The sequence below is a fragment of the Zootoca vivipara genome, chromosome 3 (genome assembly GCF_963506605.1).
Source record: "Zootoca vivipara chromosome 3, rZooViv1.1, whole genome shotgun sequence".
Taxonomy (NCBI): Eukaryota; Metazoa; Chordata; class Lepidosauria; order Squamata; family Lacertidae; genus Zootoca; species Zootoca vivipara.
The window spans coordinates 15,180,885-15,197,457 of NC_083278.1; the positions used below are offsets into that span (position 1 = coordinate 15,180,885).

The 16,573-nt window shown below is 39.3% G+C and overlaps 1 protein-coding gene across 2 annotated transcripts in view; it reads right to left on the reverse strand.

The window, feature by feature from the left end:
• Nucleotides 1-6,562: 6,562 nt before the first annotated feature.
• The window catches only part of KIF16B (kinesin family member 16B), a 92,102-nt gene continuing 82,091 nt past the window's right edge, over nt 6,563-16,573 (reverse strand). For both annotated transcript variants that reach the window (XM_035110049.2, XM_035110047.2), the window contains one exon: nt 6,563-7,661. In XM_035110049.2, the coding sequence (XP_034965940.1) occupies nt 7,503-7,661 (159 nt within the window). In that variant the 3' untranslated portion in view covers nt 6,563-7,502. The remainder of the gene's footprint in view (nt 7,662-16,573) is intronic.

The following is a 16,573-nucleotide window of genomic DNA, read 5'->3' on the forward strand; positions in this document are numbered from 1 at the left end:
TGTCTCAGCCCTCCTCACAAGGCAGAGATTTTATTTATAGCCCATTTTTCTTCCAAAGAGCTTGAGGTGTCACACAGAATCTTGAGCCTGTGGGAGGACTGGCTGTTGACAGGCAGATCAGGAATCCTTCACTTAAAAGTGAAGTTATATCTTAACCTCATGATTTAGAAAGACTGGCTTATGCCCTCCAACACGTTACTAAAATCCATTAATTTCAGCTCTGGTACAACATTGTCAAATTTAGGGATTTAACTGATAAAAGAACAAGCATCAAATTCCTTTGTTCGAGCTTAACCAAAATAAGGAATGAAGCAATGGTTCCTCAACAACAACTTTGTTGGACTGGTCATGTTGTACGGATGCCTGATGATCATCTTCCAAAGGAACTACTCTATTCCGAACTTAAGAGATGGAAAGTGTAATGCTGGTGGTCAACAAAAGAGGTTTAGACTCAAGGCAAATCTTAAAAAATGTAGTATAAACACTGACAACTTGGAAACACTGATTTGCGAACGCTCCAATTGGAGAACAGCCTTTACCAAAGGTGTCATGGGCTTTGAAGACCCTCAAACGAAAGGGAGAAATGTGCTAAGAGGAAGACACGCTTGGCAAACCCGCACCATAATCAACTCCTGCCCAGAAACCTATGACCCCACTGTAGAAGGATGTGTGGATCCAGAATTGGCTTCCACAGTCATTTACAGATGCATTGTTAAAACCGTGTTCATGGAAGACAAATCTTACTCGGCTACGAGTGATCGCCAAAGAAGGAGGAGGAGGAATAAAAAAATAAAAATCCACAGGGGGCATTTAAAAGGCCTTGGGCAGTCTATGGATGTGCTATTAAGTCAGATGCCCAACAGCAACTGTACCGAGGAAAGTTAAGTGCATTATATATTGGTGAATAGGGTTAACCCCTTTGTATCAGGAGGTAAGGTGCTACAGCAACATTAGTTTGATAGAGGTAAAAATCCTTGACATTTTCCTCCAAGGGTTACTTTGAAATGATGCAGTTACACACATAGGTAAGGGGAGGCAGTATCTAGGTCATCAGGAAAATAGAGAATTCTACTACACCAAGGTGCAAAAACAATTGCTAATACTGTATCAGGAAACAGCAACCATAATTTTAAACCACTTTTATGTTGCTTTTCATATATACAACAATCAACAAGTGTGTCTAAAAGGAGAATGTGGGCATCTTATTGGGTGATTATTAACATTCAATGTATGATTCAAGCAGTTGTGGCTATATAGAAGCAACATCAGTTTCTGTGATCTTCATGGGTGCTTCCCAGCCTCCAAAATCATGGAAGCAGCTACAGGTGAAACTTGGAAAATTAGAATATCATCGAAAAGTGCATTTATTTCAGTAATGCAACTTATTATTTTTTATTTTAATTTTAATTTTTACAAATGCTTTCTTTTGGAAATTCCACAATAATAAAACAAATAGTTACAATACAAAAATAAACATCACTATTACATTTCATTAATTCCATTCCATTTATAATTGACCCACCTAACAACAAATAATTACAATTACAACAAATAAAGGCTTGACATATCTTGCTTTGCATGTCATGCATCTATCTCATATATTGGTTTCACCTTTTAAGTTGCATTACTGAAATAAATGCACTTTTCGACGATATTCTAATTTTCCGAGTTTCACCCGTATAAGCTGAGCGTCCAACCCCAACATTACGTTTAAGTACGGTATGTGAGAAGAATCCCTAGGACAACTTGCTTGAGCTAGAAACGTGATGGTCAAATCTGGTGCAACTTTCAAATATTTTATTTTAAATTAAAATAATTTTAAAGTAAAACAATATACTGCCTATTATTAATAATTAAGGCAGTTTACAGCAGCAGCAGCAGCAACAACAACAACTATCTAAAATGAAACAAGTCATACTAACCCAAAGTCCTGAGCAAAGGAATAGGCTTTCAATAAGCACCAGAAACACGTGATCTTGGTGTCTGATTTCTTAGCAGTTTTGCAAGCTGTGTCTTGCTGTATTTGTCTATAGAGTGCCACACTGAAAACTGTTGAAAGAAGATTATTTGGGAGATAAACTCTTTTTTTAAAAGTCGAAACCAGCGTGATGTTTCTGAGAGTTGTATCCAACCAACTCATACTGAAAGCAATCTAACAAGATATTTATTTATTTTTTAATGTGGAAATTAAGAGTTTTCTGTTATTGGATGTGATGGTTACATCTGAACATTTAAAGGGCATCATGCAGACTGCGAGGGAAATTTTAGGACACAGAAGGGGTAAGACATTCACGGTTAGGTGAATTATTTTTAACAGATTTTGCAAGGTTAAATGAAACCACATAGGACTTAGACATAATCCCTCACAAATACTTAAAGCTATGTTAATCTCTTTCCAAGTAGTGCCTGATCTGCTTTCCCAAACTGTGACTTTCACCAGGACCCTTAAAATCAAACATTTATTTCTTCTGTAACGTTTAAGCCAATTACGTTATCGATCACTTTATTTTATGCACAAAATTATGCATATATTGTTCTCTGTCCAATAATCCCCAATTATTTTAGGCCTAACTTCCTCCACAAATCCTTACTTTGTATTTCATTAGCAATTTAAAAGGTATCCCACACTATCATTTGCTTCCCCCCTCATCTTCACATCCCTCCCCCCTTGAAAAAAAACGGCCTTCGGTATTCTAGTCTTAAACTAGTTGCATTCCAAAATTAATGTGGATTCAAAGTCGAGGGAAAACTAAGACATGCTTTTAATTGCTTATTGGCTCAGTCACAGAGACATTCTCTGGATCAAGAACATGACAAGAGGGGAAAGTTATTTTTTAAAAAAAATGCTTTTAAAAAAAACCTTTTTATTCAGTTGCCCTCTTGCTGCGGCTCTTTGCCCTTAAAGCCGCAGTGGAAAATCTCCAAATCACTTCAGCCCATCAGGTCTATGAATCTGGCCCACGAACCCAATTTGAGCAAAGCACACCCACCTGACATCAGGCACAAAAAATCTGTTCTCTCTCATCTAAGCACTTAGTTTGATGATTGGAGATTTTGGGTCTCTTGTCTACCTTAGTGCTTAAGCACCACAACACTAACATTGGAGACTGGTATCTGCCCGCTCTCTGATAGTAAAAGGCAGAAGACACAGGCTTGTCTCCAACCTTAGTGCTGTGACGTGCCACAGTGCTAAGGCTGGAGGCAAGAGATATGTTGCATTTCACTGTCAAAGGGAAGGTAGAGGCTTACCTTCTATTGTGCATAGGAAAGTGCTAAGTGAAATTATGAAGTTTGGAACAGGATGTCATTGTATGTTGATGGCACCGAGGCACTTCCGCCAAATCCCGCTGTGGTTTCCTCTGACTCATCTCCTGCATTGTTAGCGCTAACCTTGGTGTCTCATTATTTGCAGGCTCTGGGGATGTGTAATGACAACTACAGCTGATTGCTAGGCGTAAGGTGTTCTTATCTAGTTGTCTGTGCCTTGAGCTCCAGGTTTTTTGGATCTTGAAATCATCAGGTGCACATATACGGATAATCAGCAAAGGAATGACGAGTTTTGGAGAAGCCTTTCAGGTGCATTCAAAGTCTAGAGAGAGACATAAATTGAAGTACAGAACACATTCCTTTTACAAGTGAGGTCCTTACTCTAAATGACCACATGAATGGGGGGGGGGAAGGAGTGTGGGGACCACTTGATTTTACTATATACACAAAGCATGTGTTCAACCACCAAATTATACATACACTCACACATACACATACACACACAGGTTTCAAAGTTTGTTTACAAAGCTATTGTACTACCAACCTTACTGTATGCTTGTGAAACATCGACCACTTATAAACGACATCTCCAACCTCTTGAAAAATTCCATCAATGGTGTCTCTGAAAATTTTTACACATCACTTGGGAAGACAGAAGCAAAGCTCACCAGTGTCAAAGCAATGATTCTTCAACATCAACTTCGTTGGACTTGTCATCTTGTGTGGATGCCTGATTATCGTATTCCAAAGCAACTACTCTAACTACTCCATTCCGAACTTAAAAATGTAGTATAAACACCAACAACTGGGAAACACTGGCCTGCAAGCGCTCCAGTTGGAGAACAGCCTTTACCAAAGGTGTCATGGACTCTAAAGACGCTCAAACTCAGGACGAAAGGGAGAAACGTGCTAAGAGGAAGGCACGCTTGGCAAACCCTTACCATGACCAACTCCCACCCGGAAACCTATGTCCCCACTGTGGAAGGACGTGTGGATCCAGAATTGGCCTCCACAGTCACTTACGGTGACACTGTAAAAACTGTGTTTATGGAAGACAATCTTACTTGGCCACCAGTGATCGCCAAAGGAGGGAGAGGGAGAGGGAGGGAGAAGAGTATATATTCAACCACTGAACAATGACTCCACTCATAGCCTAACTCAGTATATTTTTGTCAGCCTAATTCAGTTGGAGGCTGTATGTACGTGGGAAACAGACATCCGTGTGATCAAACGTAGCCACGGGCAAATAGGTGCCACATACATTTCTCCAGGAGCTGCACAGGTATAGCCCGTTTTCTTAAAAAAAAAAAAGCCAAAATCTCACCGGAAGGTTTGGAGCAGTGTGAGCATGCATGCACAACACAGAAGATGACGTTAAGGAATTCAGTCCTAATAATGCAAATTATGCAGATCCATCCTTCAGAGAGAGCAGATACTTTTCAAAGCTTAGTGAAGCAGGGCTGGATTGAGAAAAATCTGGTCCAGCGTAAGGTGATGACAGAAGGAGGCTTCCCTTATCAGCAGATAAAAGCTGAAAAAGGATTAGTGTGTGCATGTGATACAAAGAAAGTGGGGTGTGTTTAGTATGCATATAGTATGTATATAAACCCTATAGATTTTGTGTGTGTGTGTGTGTGTGAGAGAGAGAGAGAGTGATGTACAATAATAATGTGTGTTTTGGTTCCATTTGCAAATAATATGCAACTCCAACTGTTCTCCCTTCTCTGAGTAAATTTGGCTGTTTGGGGAAAATAATCCCCACCCCTGTTGTAAAAAAAAACACCCCAGTGTCCTACAGTGAACTGTAAGGGATCTAAGGATACTGTCAATTAAACTATACATAGATATATGTACAGGAGAGACATTGCAAGGGCAGTTTCAGGTGCTTGATGGGCCTTAGGAATCAAGCAAAGAGTATTACACAAGGAATCTGTTAATGGACATCATGTTTTTTCACACAAGAGCCCTTCTTGGAGTAGCAAATGAATTAAGAGATTTAAAGCAGCAGGCATTGTCTTCAATAGACACTTGGCATAGGATCCAATTGGCCTTGGAATGAGGGGGTGATAATAGGGCTTCCCAGGAACCAATCTTTGCCTGGTGTGGTTGGCAAATCATCTAATACATGTGAAATTTTATGTTGAAACAGTAGGGAAGAGGAGGGCAGATAGACAAAGACACACACAGAACGAACATAGATAAATGAAAACAGACCCCATTATTACGTTTGTTTAAAAAAGGGTGTCTAACTATCTATCTATCTATCTATCTATCTATCTATCTATCAACTAACATGTTTAACTGTTGGATAGGCAACAGGGATAATGCTTCTCTAAAACATGTTCTTTCATTGTCCTATATTGAAATATTTTTGGCAGAAGGTAATTGAAACCATCAACAGAACTCTATGGAACATGACATTTACAGAGCAAAATACCGGTATCCTCTTGAATTACATTCCCAGCACGTGGAACCTTACAAAAGGAAAATACAAGTGGACTCTCCGTGCCCTTACCACAGGAAAAAGACTGATACTGATGAATCGGAAAAATAAAAATGCCTCACCCTTTTACAATTGAAGACTTGTACAAACTAGCAATATATGAACAACTTGCATATAAACGCAGACTTGCCATGGACAAATTCAAGGATATTTGGAATCCATTCTTACAAATCCATTCTTACCTATTACAAATACTGTAATAGGTTAAGATCTAGTGAAGTACAATAACAACCTTGTAAAAGAGAGGGGGGAAATGAAAACAGGTTTGCATCAAATTCTAATCAAAGGTCTAGGCTAGGAAGGTAATGGTGATGAATATGGTATTCTCAGCCGTCATCATTGTGACTGCAGAGTTCAGCCTAGAAGAGGTATTCTGGATAGTGAATGGAGGGTATTTTGAAAGAGAAATCTAGCGATTCAGTGCTCTAACACACACTTTTAGATTCACAAATGAATCTAGAATACTCTGACTTTTTTGTAGCTCCATCCTAATGGGAGAAGTTACCCTGGAAACTGACCTAGACAGCCCAATTTCCTTCTGAACAGAACTCCTATTATTAGCATTAATGCAACTATGGAATAAAAGTCTATGAAAATCCTACACACAGAATACCTGCCTTTTGCAACAATAAAATCAAGATTAACTTCTTCTACCTAATACTAAGAAATCTTTAAGGCTCAGTTTTGATGAAATGTAGAATCCTTATTGTACTCGAAGATACAGAGAGAAAGAAGAGCGCTCACAAATGAGTTTAGCAGTACCTTGAAGATAGTTACAGTCGGTGGTTTTGCTTTTTAAAATCTTTATTATGTACAGAGTATGTACATGCTTCCATTGTAGGTCATAATATTTTTTTCAATTTGTACTTCTACAAAATGGATATTGCTGCCTCTATACATGTGCAATTCTAAATAAGCCCTGAGTAAATCTTAAAGCGCATTGAAATATTCTAAATTCTTATTTTTGCAACTAAGGATCAGTTAATGGTAGCATTATACCTTTAAGGGGGAAAACAGTTTAAAAAGTAAGATTCCATGCTGCATTTCTTTTATGCCTAGCTGTGAGCACAATATGATACATAATATACAGTAACAATCCATATAATTAGAAAATGTGAAAAGAAGCTGACCTCACCCCCCCCCCAAGCTGTTGCTTCCTTTTCTTTTGAATTAATGGCAAATGATTCACTCAAAATCTCAAGTTTTAGGATTACAATGCTGTCCAGTTCTCTGCTGATTATATTTTGTAAACATTCAAATTTAAGGTAATATGCGGAAGAAAATGCTATGATCAAATAGATAAAGTGCAGTTCTTGAGATACACAAGGCATCATGCCAATATTTTTTTTTAACGGAACAGGAAACCTGCTTAAGATATAAGCTTGTCTGCCTCCTGAAAACATAAACAAAATCACTTGGAAACAGTAATGGAAGGCTGTATCTCTCTGTATTGCCAGAGAACATGTGCAAAGAACTTTGGCCGTCAAGTGGTTTCAACCGTGTGTGAAACTTGCATTGTTTCGCACACAAATGCAAAGTAGAAAACTGGTCTGTGTCAGCAAATGAACCCAGAACCAGGCAGAAGAACCATTAAAAATGCTGTTTTCAACAGCCAACCGTTTGGGTGGAAATTTTCCAGGAATGGCAACCCAATTTTGTTGCTGAGTTCATGGAGCAGCAAGGAAGACAAGATAAAGTGTATTCTTCAGCTAGTAAGTGAGGCTCCCAATGGTTAACTTGTGCCATGGCTGCTGTAGTCAAAAACACCTTTTTTGAAGAACGACGAGAACTCACAGATAGCATGTTTTGAAAGGGCCAGACCCTCTTTGTTTACATGCAGTGGTGATGATGGAGAGTTGAGCATCACAGCAAAGAAATTTCTGAGATATTCCTGGGGAGGGAGAGAAAAACATAATCACAACTGTTATGGAGTGAATACCGCGCTTAGAGAAGCATTACAAGAGAAGAAGCTTTTATAAATCACTAGAAAATTAAGAATCATACCAACTGAAATACCAAACCTTTCAAACTATTCATCTTGACTAAAATCTTAAACACTGATTAAAAATCTATCTTCCTTCTAAACATATCCCCAATTTTCTACTAACAAATGTATTGCACGTTATATATCCAACTAACAGACCACTGAAATCAATGGATTCCTATCCACCGATATAAATGGGTCTTCTCTTCAATCCTTTATCAATCTATTCTGCTCATTGTTTATTATTTTAAATATAACAATACAATAACTCATACTCATGTGGCCTAAACATGTGGCCCAGAATTAGTGCAATATTTCCCAACACTTTTCTCTTCCCCATTAAACTGGAACCCCTTCAAATGTATTTCCAGTGCCCCAGAACCCCAACCTCTAGATGCTCAAATCACATAAGACTAGCTAAATGAACGAAAACAGAGGGGGGAATAGGGGAATATATATTTTCAGAGTGTCTCTGACAGTTGTCTTGGGTAATCACACACCTTTGACAAGAGGTTGAGGAAGCTGTGCCAGATACGTTCAAACTTATTAAGATTCTCTCTTTCAAAATAAGCTGCTTTCTCATTGTCTGCATGATTCAAGAAGTTGTAAGACCTGTGATCTGCAGCTGGTCCCCTAGGGCCCTCCATCTGTGAAAGATCATTGTCTTGGCAATCTCTACTGCCTTTTGAAAACACATTGTTCGATTCTTGCTTAGGCCTCCTCACTTCTCTCCTGCTTGGTCAACTGTATAAATCACTAAATAGAATCTTAGTAAATACTTATTGTCCACTATATAGATGGATTTTATTAAGTACATTGGGTGTAATATGGTTTAATATTTGGAATGCCTAACCTGCCTTTTTCCTTAGAAATCCTTTGATTAAATTCCTTTTTTATTTTCACCAAAAAATGTACAGTACATGAAAGAAGTGTTTGCCGCTTTGTCAAAACAACATTCTGAGCCATAAAATGAGATTTTTCATGTTTTATTTTAATAGCTCCATCGCTATTCATCTTTACTGTATTCTTAATCTTCTGAGGTAAATATAGTTTGTCAACTTTAAAACTTCATTTACCTCAGAAGATAAAGAATACGGTAAAATGAATACAGTACAGTATTGAAAAGTCACAATGTTTGAGTTTTGTGAGGTACCGGTATATAAAGATGCAAAATATCTAACAATGTGAAGTACATGAAGATTTGCAGTACTTCTTAACAGTGTTAGAAACTCAGTATATAAGCTTAGGTGCAAAATGGCTCATTAAACAATTACAGTAAACAAATCAGAAGGCCTAGTTGCCATTCTAGGGCCAGATGGCTTGAAAGTCACTATTTTTCAATATGACTTTTTGGTTCCTGAATTTCGTTCTGATTGTGAAGATAAAACAACAGGGATAGAATTCTAAAGGATGTGTTGTTAGTGTGTGAAAACAGTCAAGATCCGAGGATCCCCAGAAATGCACTTCCAGGTGGTGGAGACATTAGGCACTATCCTGGCGCCCATCTTCATTTTGTCTTGTGGCCGATTGCCAGGTGCAAAATGTGCCTGGCAAATTTTGAACACTGTTTCTTAATAGAATTTGCTGTAAAAGTTGCATTCAGGTTTTTATTTCTTTATTGGTAGAACAAAATTTTTATGTCTACTATCTACTGGTTACCTATTTTCCAACTTTACAATATCTGTGGATTTTATACACTTCAAAATTTTCTAGTATCTTCATGGTGATCCCACTAAAAAAAAACCAAAAAACACCACATCCAGTTGGGCCCTATGATAATGTCCTGCATTTCTCTTCCAGTGCTTCAAGCACTGCTTAGTTACAAACGCTTGGGAAATATCAGTAAGATGACCAGAAATTCCAAGTTGAGCTTCTGCAATATCAAGACCTGTTCTCTCTTTATTATAGCTAAATTTAGAAGGAGTCCAGACATTTTTTCATCCCTCATTATTGCCCCCTTGCTGTGGGTAGCTTTGGGCATTGCAGGAATCCAGGAACTCTAACATCTGAAGAGGGAATTTGAAAATCTGCCCTACAGAAAGATACAGAGAACTCCAGATACGTGGGCATTTTACTATGGGTAGATTATAGAGGATATACAGAAAGTACAGATGAGCCTGTCATTTGTGCATTTTCTCCCTCATACTTTTTGTGGAGTCCCAAATAGTGTGTAAAATTCACTCTAAATAATACCTTAAGAATTGCAAGTGACCAACTGTCGTGGCATGAGGAGAATTTATGCAAAACGTATCTCAATCTCCTGATGAAAACAATGTAATATTTGAGTGGAAAATGAAAGCATGTGAAATGCACATAAAACATATGATGGAGAGTAAATGAAGAGGTGAAATGTAAGCAGAGGTGATGGAAATATTATGTACAGTAAAAGGATCAGGCTTGCTTGGTAACAGACTGGATAATAACAGCCTTGCTGTATCCCAGCGACACTGCACACTGTAATTGTGGACTCAGGGGAGAAAATAATCTATTTACTAAAGTATCCTTTGAAAAATGCACAGTTCAGAGAGTTACATGGAGCATCAAATTTATTTTGAGCAGCTTTTCCCAATAAAGTAGAAATTTCATCTTCAGGTGAAGTTTTTCCATGTAAACATGACTGACGTGTCTAAATACTGCTAAAGTTCTCAGAGGTTTATTACGCGAATACTTCAAAATGCTAAGCAAAGCGCATAGCTATTTTATTGGTCTTCTTTTCACTGACTGTACTAACCCTCCATACCAACATTTTGCTTTGAGGTGTGCAGCAAAATCCCTGTAAAATGAATGTCAACAGACAAAACAGTCATTTAAATCAGGGAACAGATGTGTCAGCATGAGTTATGACTAGTTCACAGAGCAAGGTCCCTCTGTTTCATGCTCATTCCCTCTAAGACAACGAAAACACAAATGTTGGATGCAGCAGCTGAGCAGCGGGCATTTCAAAAATGTGTACAGAGTTTTGGTGGCTAAACTGCAATAATAGTTTGATATATTTATTATTTATTTAAAGGATTTTTATCTCACCCTCCTCGCAAGAAGCATTATAAATGACTTATGAGAATGCACCAATGTCTTACTCAGAAGATGTATTTACAACAGCAACGTTTTAAATACTATAGACCGGCATTTTGTCTCAATTTTCTTTGGATATATACTACTGCTTTTTTTAAGGGAGGGAACCCTATGTTCTGAAGGGGTGGCATAGCTGGTAGAGCATGAGACTCTTAATCTCAGAGTCATGGGTTCAAACCCCATTTTTGGGGAAAGGGGTTGGATGACGACAACAACAACAATTATTATTATTACTACTACTACTACTACTACATTGGTACCTCTGGTTACGAACTTAATTTGTTCCGGAGGTCCGTTCTTAACCTGAAACCATTCTTAACCTGAGGTACCACTTTAGCTAATGGGGCCTCCCATGCGATTTCTGTTCTCATCCTGAGGTAAAGTTCTTAACCCGAGGTACTACTTCCAGGTTAGCAGAGTCTGTAACCCGAAGTGCTTGTAACCTGAGGTGTTTGTAAGCCGAGGTACAACTGTTTTATTATACCCCGCCCATCTGGCTGGGTTTCCCCTACCACTCTGGGCACCTTACAATACAGTCATACCTCGGTTTAAGTACGCCTTGGTTTGAGTATTTTCAGTTTAAGTACTCTGCGGACCTGTCTGGAACGGATTAATCCACTTTCCATTACTTTTATTATTTTTTTACAATCTATTTTTATTAATTTTCCAATTAAAGTACAACTATGTCACATCCATTATTCCAAATTATACAAATCCATATCAATTAAACCGAATATTATACCAAATCATATACAATTTTGGAGTTCCCATGCTTCAAAAAATTGGGGTTTTCTCGCAACTGCTTACTGCCGTCTTTATTCTAAAGTCCAAATAGTCACTCATAATCCATGATAATCTCGATCTTCCCCTGCAGTCACTAAAATATTTTCTTCTTTCATCCATTCATCCGATTTTTCCACCGCTGCTGAAATAAGCATCAAATGAGATTTCCCATATATTCATTCTCCTGTGTGAGTTTTAATCAGTCCGGCCTCCCCCTAAATCCCCATAAATCCTCTTTGTCTGGAGTGCTTTCTTCTTGCGTAGGTCTTTCAACACAAAACAGCGCCATCTTGAAAAGCTCAGATCACTTTCGTTTTCTTCTCGACGTTTTTTTTGCAGACGATCATAGTAAAATTTACAGCTTTCCGGGCATAGGCACAGCTGTCACATTATGTAGAAACTCTTAACAGATTTATAGCTCTCCTTGCCCTATAGCTGAACTTAACTTCAGATCGCTGTTCAAATTCCAAGTGCGTCACACCTCATAAATCCAAACGCTTCCAGCCGCACTCCGATTGTCCAGTTGGAGGGGGGGCCCTCTCTTCAGCAGTTTTACAGCTTCTAACCATATCATATCAATAGTTTTATAGAGTCTAACTCACACAGTTAAGTTCCATTTCTCATTTGTTCCAAACAAACAGGACATCACGTCCGGGAAGGTATAAAATAACTCGTAGAGTGTATGAAAGAATAAAGAAGACTCACTTCCCTTCTCGTGGCGTCCCAATCAATCTTTCTTGCCGATGATATACTCCCTCACTCCTCACGCTCAGCAGCGAAAATTCCTTGGCAATAAAAAGAGCTTCTGCCCTTCCTTTTTGAAGCACGTCCATGAATTTAAGCCCAATTATCTTCTTTGATCATGGAGATCCCGCTACGCAGGTCGGCGTCCGGGGAGCTCCGCTCCTCCATAAGTGCTTTCAGCCCTGGCCCCCCCGCCCCTTGAACAGTCGGGGTGGGTTTAGGGGCATCTGCGGGCCTGCGGCCCTCTCCGTAACCCCCGGAGAGGTGGGGAGGTTGCCATTTACTCCCCTAGCAACCGCCAAATTCCTTATGAAGGTCGGAGAGATGGAAAAAGGGTCAGCCATTCCTGCGACCGGAACCGGAACTCTCACTTTCCATTACTTTTAATGGGAAAGTTCGCTTCAGGTTAAGTACAGACTTCTGGAACCAATTACACTCATACCTCGGGTAAAGTACGCTTCAGGTTGAGTACTCCGCGGACCCGTCTGGAACAGATTAATCCACTTTCCATTACTTTCAATGGGAAAGTTCGCTTCAGGTTAAGTACGCTTCAGGTTAAGTACAGACTTCTAGAACCAATTGTGTTTGTAAACCGAGGTACCACTGTACATCAAAAATTGTAAAACATTAGATATTATAATTTTCCCAATACAGGGGACCCCATGGTCCCTTCCAACTCTACAATTCTTTGAAAAGATCCATATCGCCTTGGAATGAGGATGGATTTATCAGGTTAATCAATAAATGAATTAGGGATGTCTATAGTTGGATGTTCTTCAATTCCTCTGACATGCAACGTCAGCTTAGCAGGGTTTTCCCTCGCTGCCCCTTTTGTTTTACGGCAACATTTCTTTTTAAAGCGTTCTATCCACTTACAAAGACTGTTGTCAATCTACAAAGAGGTTTTAGCGCTGAACGTGGTCTTGTTTCAAACTTTTATTTGAGGCTCAAAGCTGCTGCTGCTGCACAGAGCGTCTGACCCAACATTTGAAAAGGTGACAGCAGAACTGCCCTTTTGGTTTGTCCCACATAATTATGCCCTTTAGACAGCCAAACCAGATCCATACGGTGTGAGCTATGCTTAGTTCAAAGCTTTAACCTTCCAATTCAAACACCCCTGAGAGGAAGAGAAAAGAAGCGCTGAAAACTCAGACCTGCTTCTTTATTGACTGGGCTGAGCAACTTTGCTCAAGCATTAATTACGGCAAGAGTGATATTGTAGCCATTTAAAACCTTATTGGAAGCTATTTTAATAGACCTGTACTCTTTAACTCTAGCCTGGTGTTCATGTGATAGGCAATATTTCAGCAGAGATGTCATTCTAACGTTTTTTTGCACCATCTCACATCATAGGGGCTCGGGTTTTCAGGGTCTGTAACATAAATCCTGTTTTAATTTAAAGTTATTAAAATTATAAAAAAAATTAATGGCTTTGGGCAATTCAAAGAGAAGCCGTAATTGCTCTTCTGGTTGTGACATATTAACAGGGAACGTAGCTCACTTGCACTGTTCTCATAATCTTTTGCAAATCTTTGAAGTCAACAGCAGAGTTTAACTATAAGTTTTCTTTTTTTTAAATCATGATTACCAATACCTGCACTGTTTTAAAGCTTTGTTTTAAAGCTTACGTGGTACAAACTACTCTGAAGAAAATGAAAGTTGGGTTTGCAACTGACAAAACCAGCTCTCTAGGTTGGATTAATTTTCTGCCTCCAGTTTACAGAAAGCATCAAGGAAAAATGAAAGGAGGTGGGGAAATTGAGGGTTTGGATAAATTTTACAAACACAACATGCATGTGAACGTATGAAGCATGTGAAAATGAACGTGTGAGAACTCTCTGCCCTATCTCTAGCTGGTTATGAACCAATATTTTTGAAGTATTTACAACATGAGCAATACATTGAAAAGCTCTAGATTTAAATCTAGGTATGGTATGTGTGCCTGCCAATAAGAAGAATCAGAAGAGTAATTATAGCCGTACCTTGGAAGTTGAACAGAATTTGTTCCGGACGTCCGTTCGACTTCAAAATGTTTGGAAACCAAAGCGCTGCTTCTGATTGGCTGCAGGAAGCTCCTGCAGCCAACTGGAAGCTGCAGAAGCCTCGTTGGACGTTCAGGTTCCAAATAACGTTTGCAAACCAGAATATTCACTTCTGGGTTTGCAGCATTTGGAAGCCAAAACGTTCGACTTGCAAGGCACGACTGTATTATTTCTACAGTACTTTTACGTTTGCATTTCTACCAATGGTTGTTCTGAACTGGAGAGAAGCCATTGTAACAGCATAGCTGAGAGTTTGCTTTTTCACACCCAGGTAAAACATAACATTATAATCTGGAAGTGTCTCTTGTGCTGATCTCTGCTTTACTATTTCCCCAGTGCACCTCTGTTGGCACAAACACATTATGTTGAGCCTTATAAAACCGACTAAATGTCCAAGCCAGTAAAGTTCAAGCTGCAATAATTATCTACAGCAATGCTTCCTACTACACTCATATATAATATATATTAAATTCATTCAGAATCCATAGGACTTAATATTCCTTACAGCACACACACAATAAAGCTTATGTTCTTTGCCACAGTTGAAAACAGCAGCAACACTATTTAAACTGTTGGGGGAACCTAAAATTCATGGGGGGTTGGGTTGTAGCTTTTTGAATCTGTTTTTTTGGGGGGGGGACGTGTTAAGGCCATATTTAAAAAGTTCAGAATATGCCTGGCTAGTGAAGGAAATCCATCTTTCCTCTTGAGCACTAGTTAAAACAAGTCTTGTCAAAATCCATTCGCAGACAACAACAAAGGAATTGAATTTCCTACGCATCTCTGGGTCAGCAGTGACAGGATGTCATTTGCTGGAGTGGTCCTGGCAAACAGCTAACCCAACTGCTTGACATGCATCACCCTCAACTTCCTTTGGTGAAATCAAAAACTGAGGGATGATTGATAAGGTTGCTCTGAAAAGGGACAAGACCAAAGTGCATCTTGCGCCCCTGCCTGAGTGGTCGCTTTATTGATACACTGGAGCTTTGAACGTGAAAATCACAGTTTGAAAGCTATACAGGTACACAGCCCCGGCGCAGACTGGCGAGCACATTTGAAAAATTTGCTCTGATCTGACAGCAGAGGAAATTAAATAAGGTTAAACTGGAAAACAATGTATTTTTCTCAGAAACACACCAATATTAGTCACTTCATCCTCCTTTTCCTCTAAAATGAAAACCATCTGCGGCCAAGTTGAGATTTCTAGCATATAAATCATACCGTGCCAGTTTCAAAAAAGTTAATATATGACCAAAATAGAAAAAAAAATGTAGCAATTTAGTAATCTTTTAAAACGTCAAGCTGGCTGAGTCAAAGAAGCAAAAATGAAAGAAAGAAAGAAAGAGGAGCAGGCCTAAAACTGGAGAAGCCAAGATAATAAGGTGCTGCCTTAAAGCAATTCTTGCAAAGCTCAGGAACTGGAAGCACAAACAATTTTCTTAATAATTTTTTGTCAACTGACATCTAACTAGCAGTTTTGACAGCTCTTCCTAACTGAGCACAGTTGCATAAAATCCCACCAGAAAAACATAAATGTTTCCCTTACTACTGTTTTCAGAAGGGTTCCCCCTCTCCTTGATTTGACTTGATTCCCCCCCCCCCACATTTTATCTGAAGATAAATAAAATAGGGCAAGGCATATGAGCAACTACAGTGATTAACATCTTGCCTAAATGATTGTATTTAGGGAAGAGCCGTGGCAGGTTTGTTCCTGCAAATGCCACGTCCCGCTCAGTGCTTCAGGGTAGGGTGCCGCTTTGCATTGTTCTGCTTCAGGCAAGTCTTCCCTTTGCACCTGGTTTTCTGGAGCTTTGGGTGTCTCCTTACTGGACGTCTTAAAAGGCACATACCGGTAGTAATACATTAAAATACCCCACATTAAAAACTTCCCTGAACAGGGCTGCCTTCAGATGTCTTCTGAAGGGGGCAAGTGTCCAAGGCAGGAGGAATAAAAGCTGCACCACAGCCCCGCAAAACAGCGCGGACCCCCACTGGTTTTCTGAAGGCAGCAGCGACATCTTTGAAGGGACATATTGGGGTTCGGGCAGCTGCTACGATACCTACAAAGCTCTGAAGCTCTAGGGTCAGCCCAAAGTGAATGGCCAATCCCTGCAACCAACCATCCAAGTGCTACACGGGAAGTACCAATACAAAAGGGCTGACCAATAGGCTTGAATA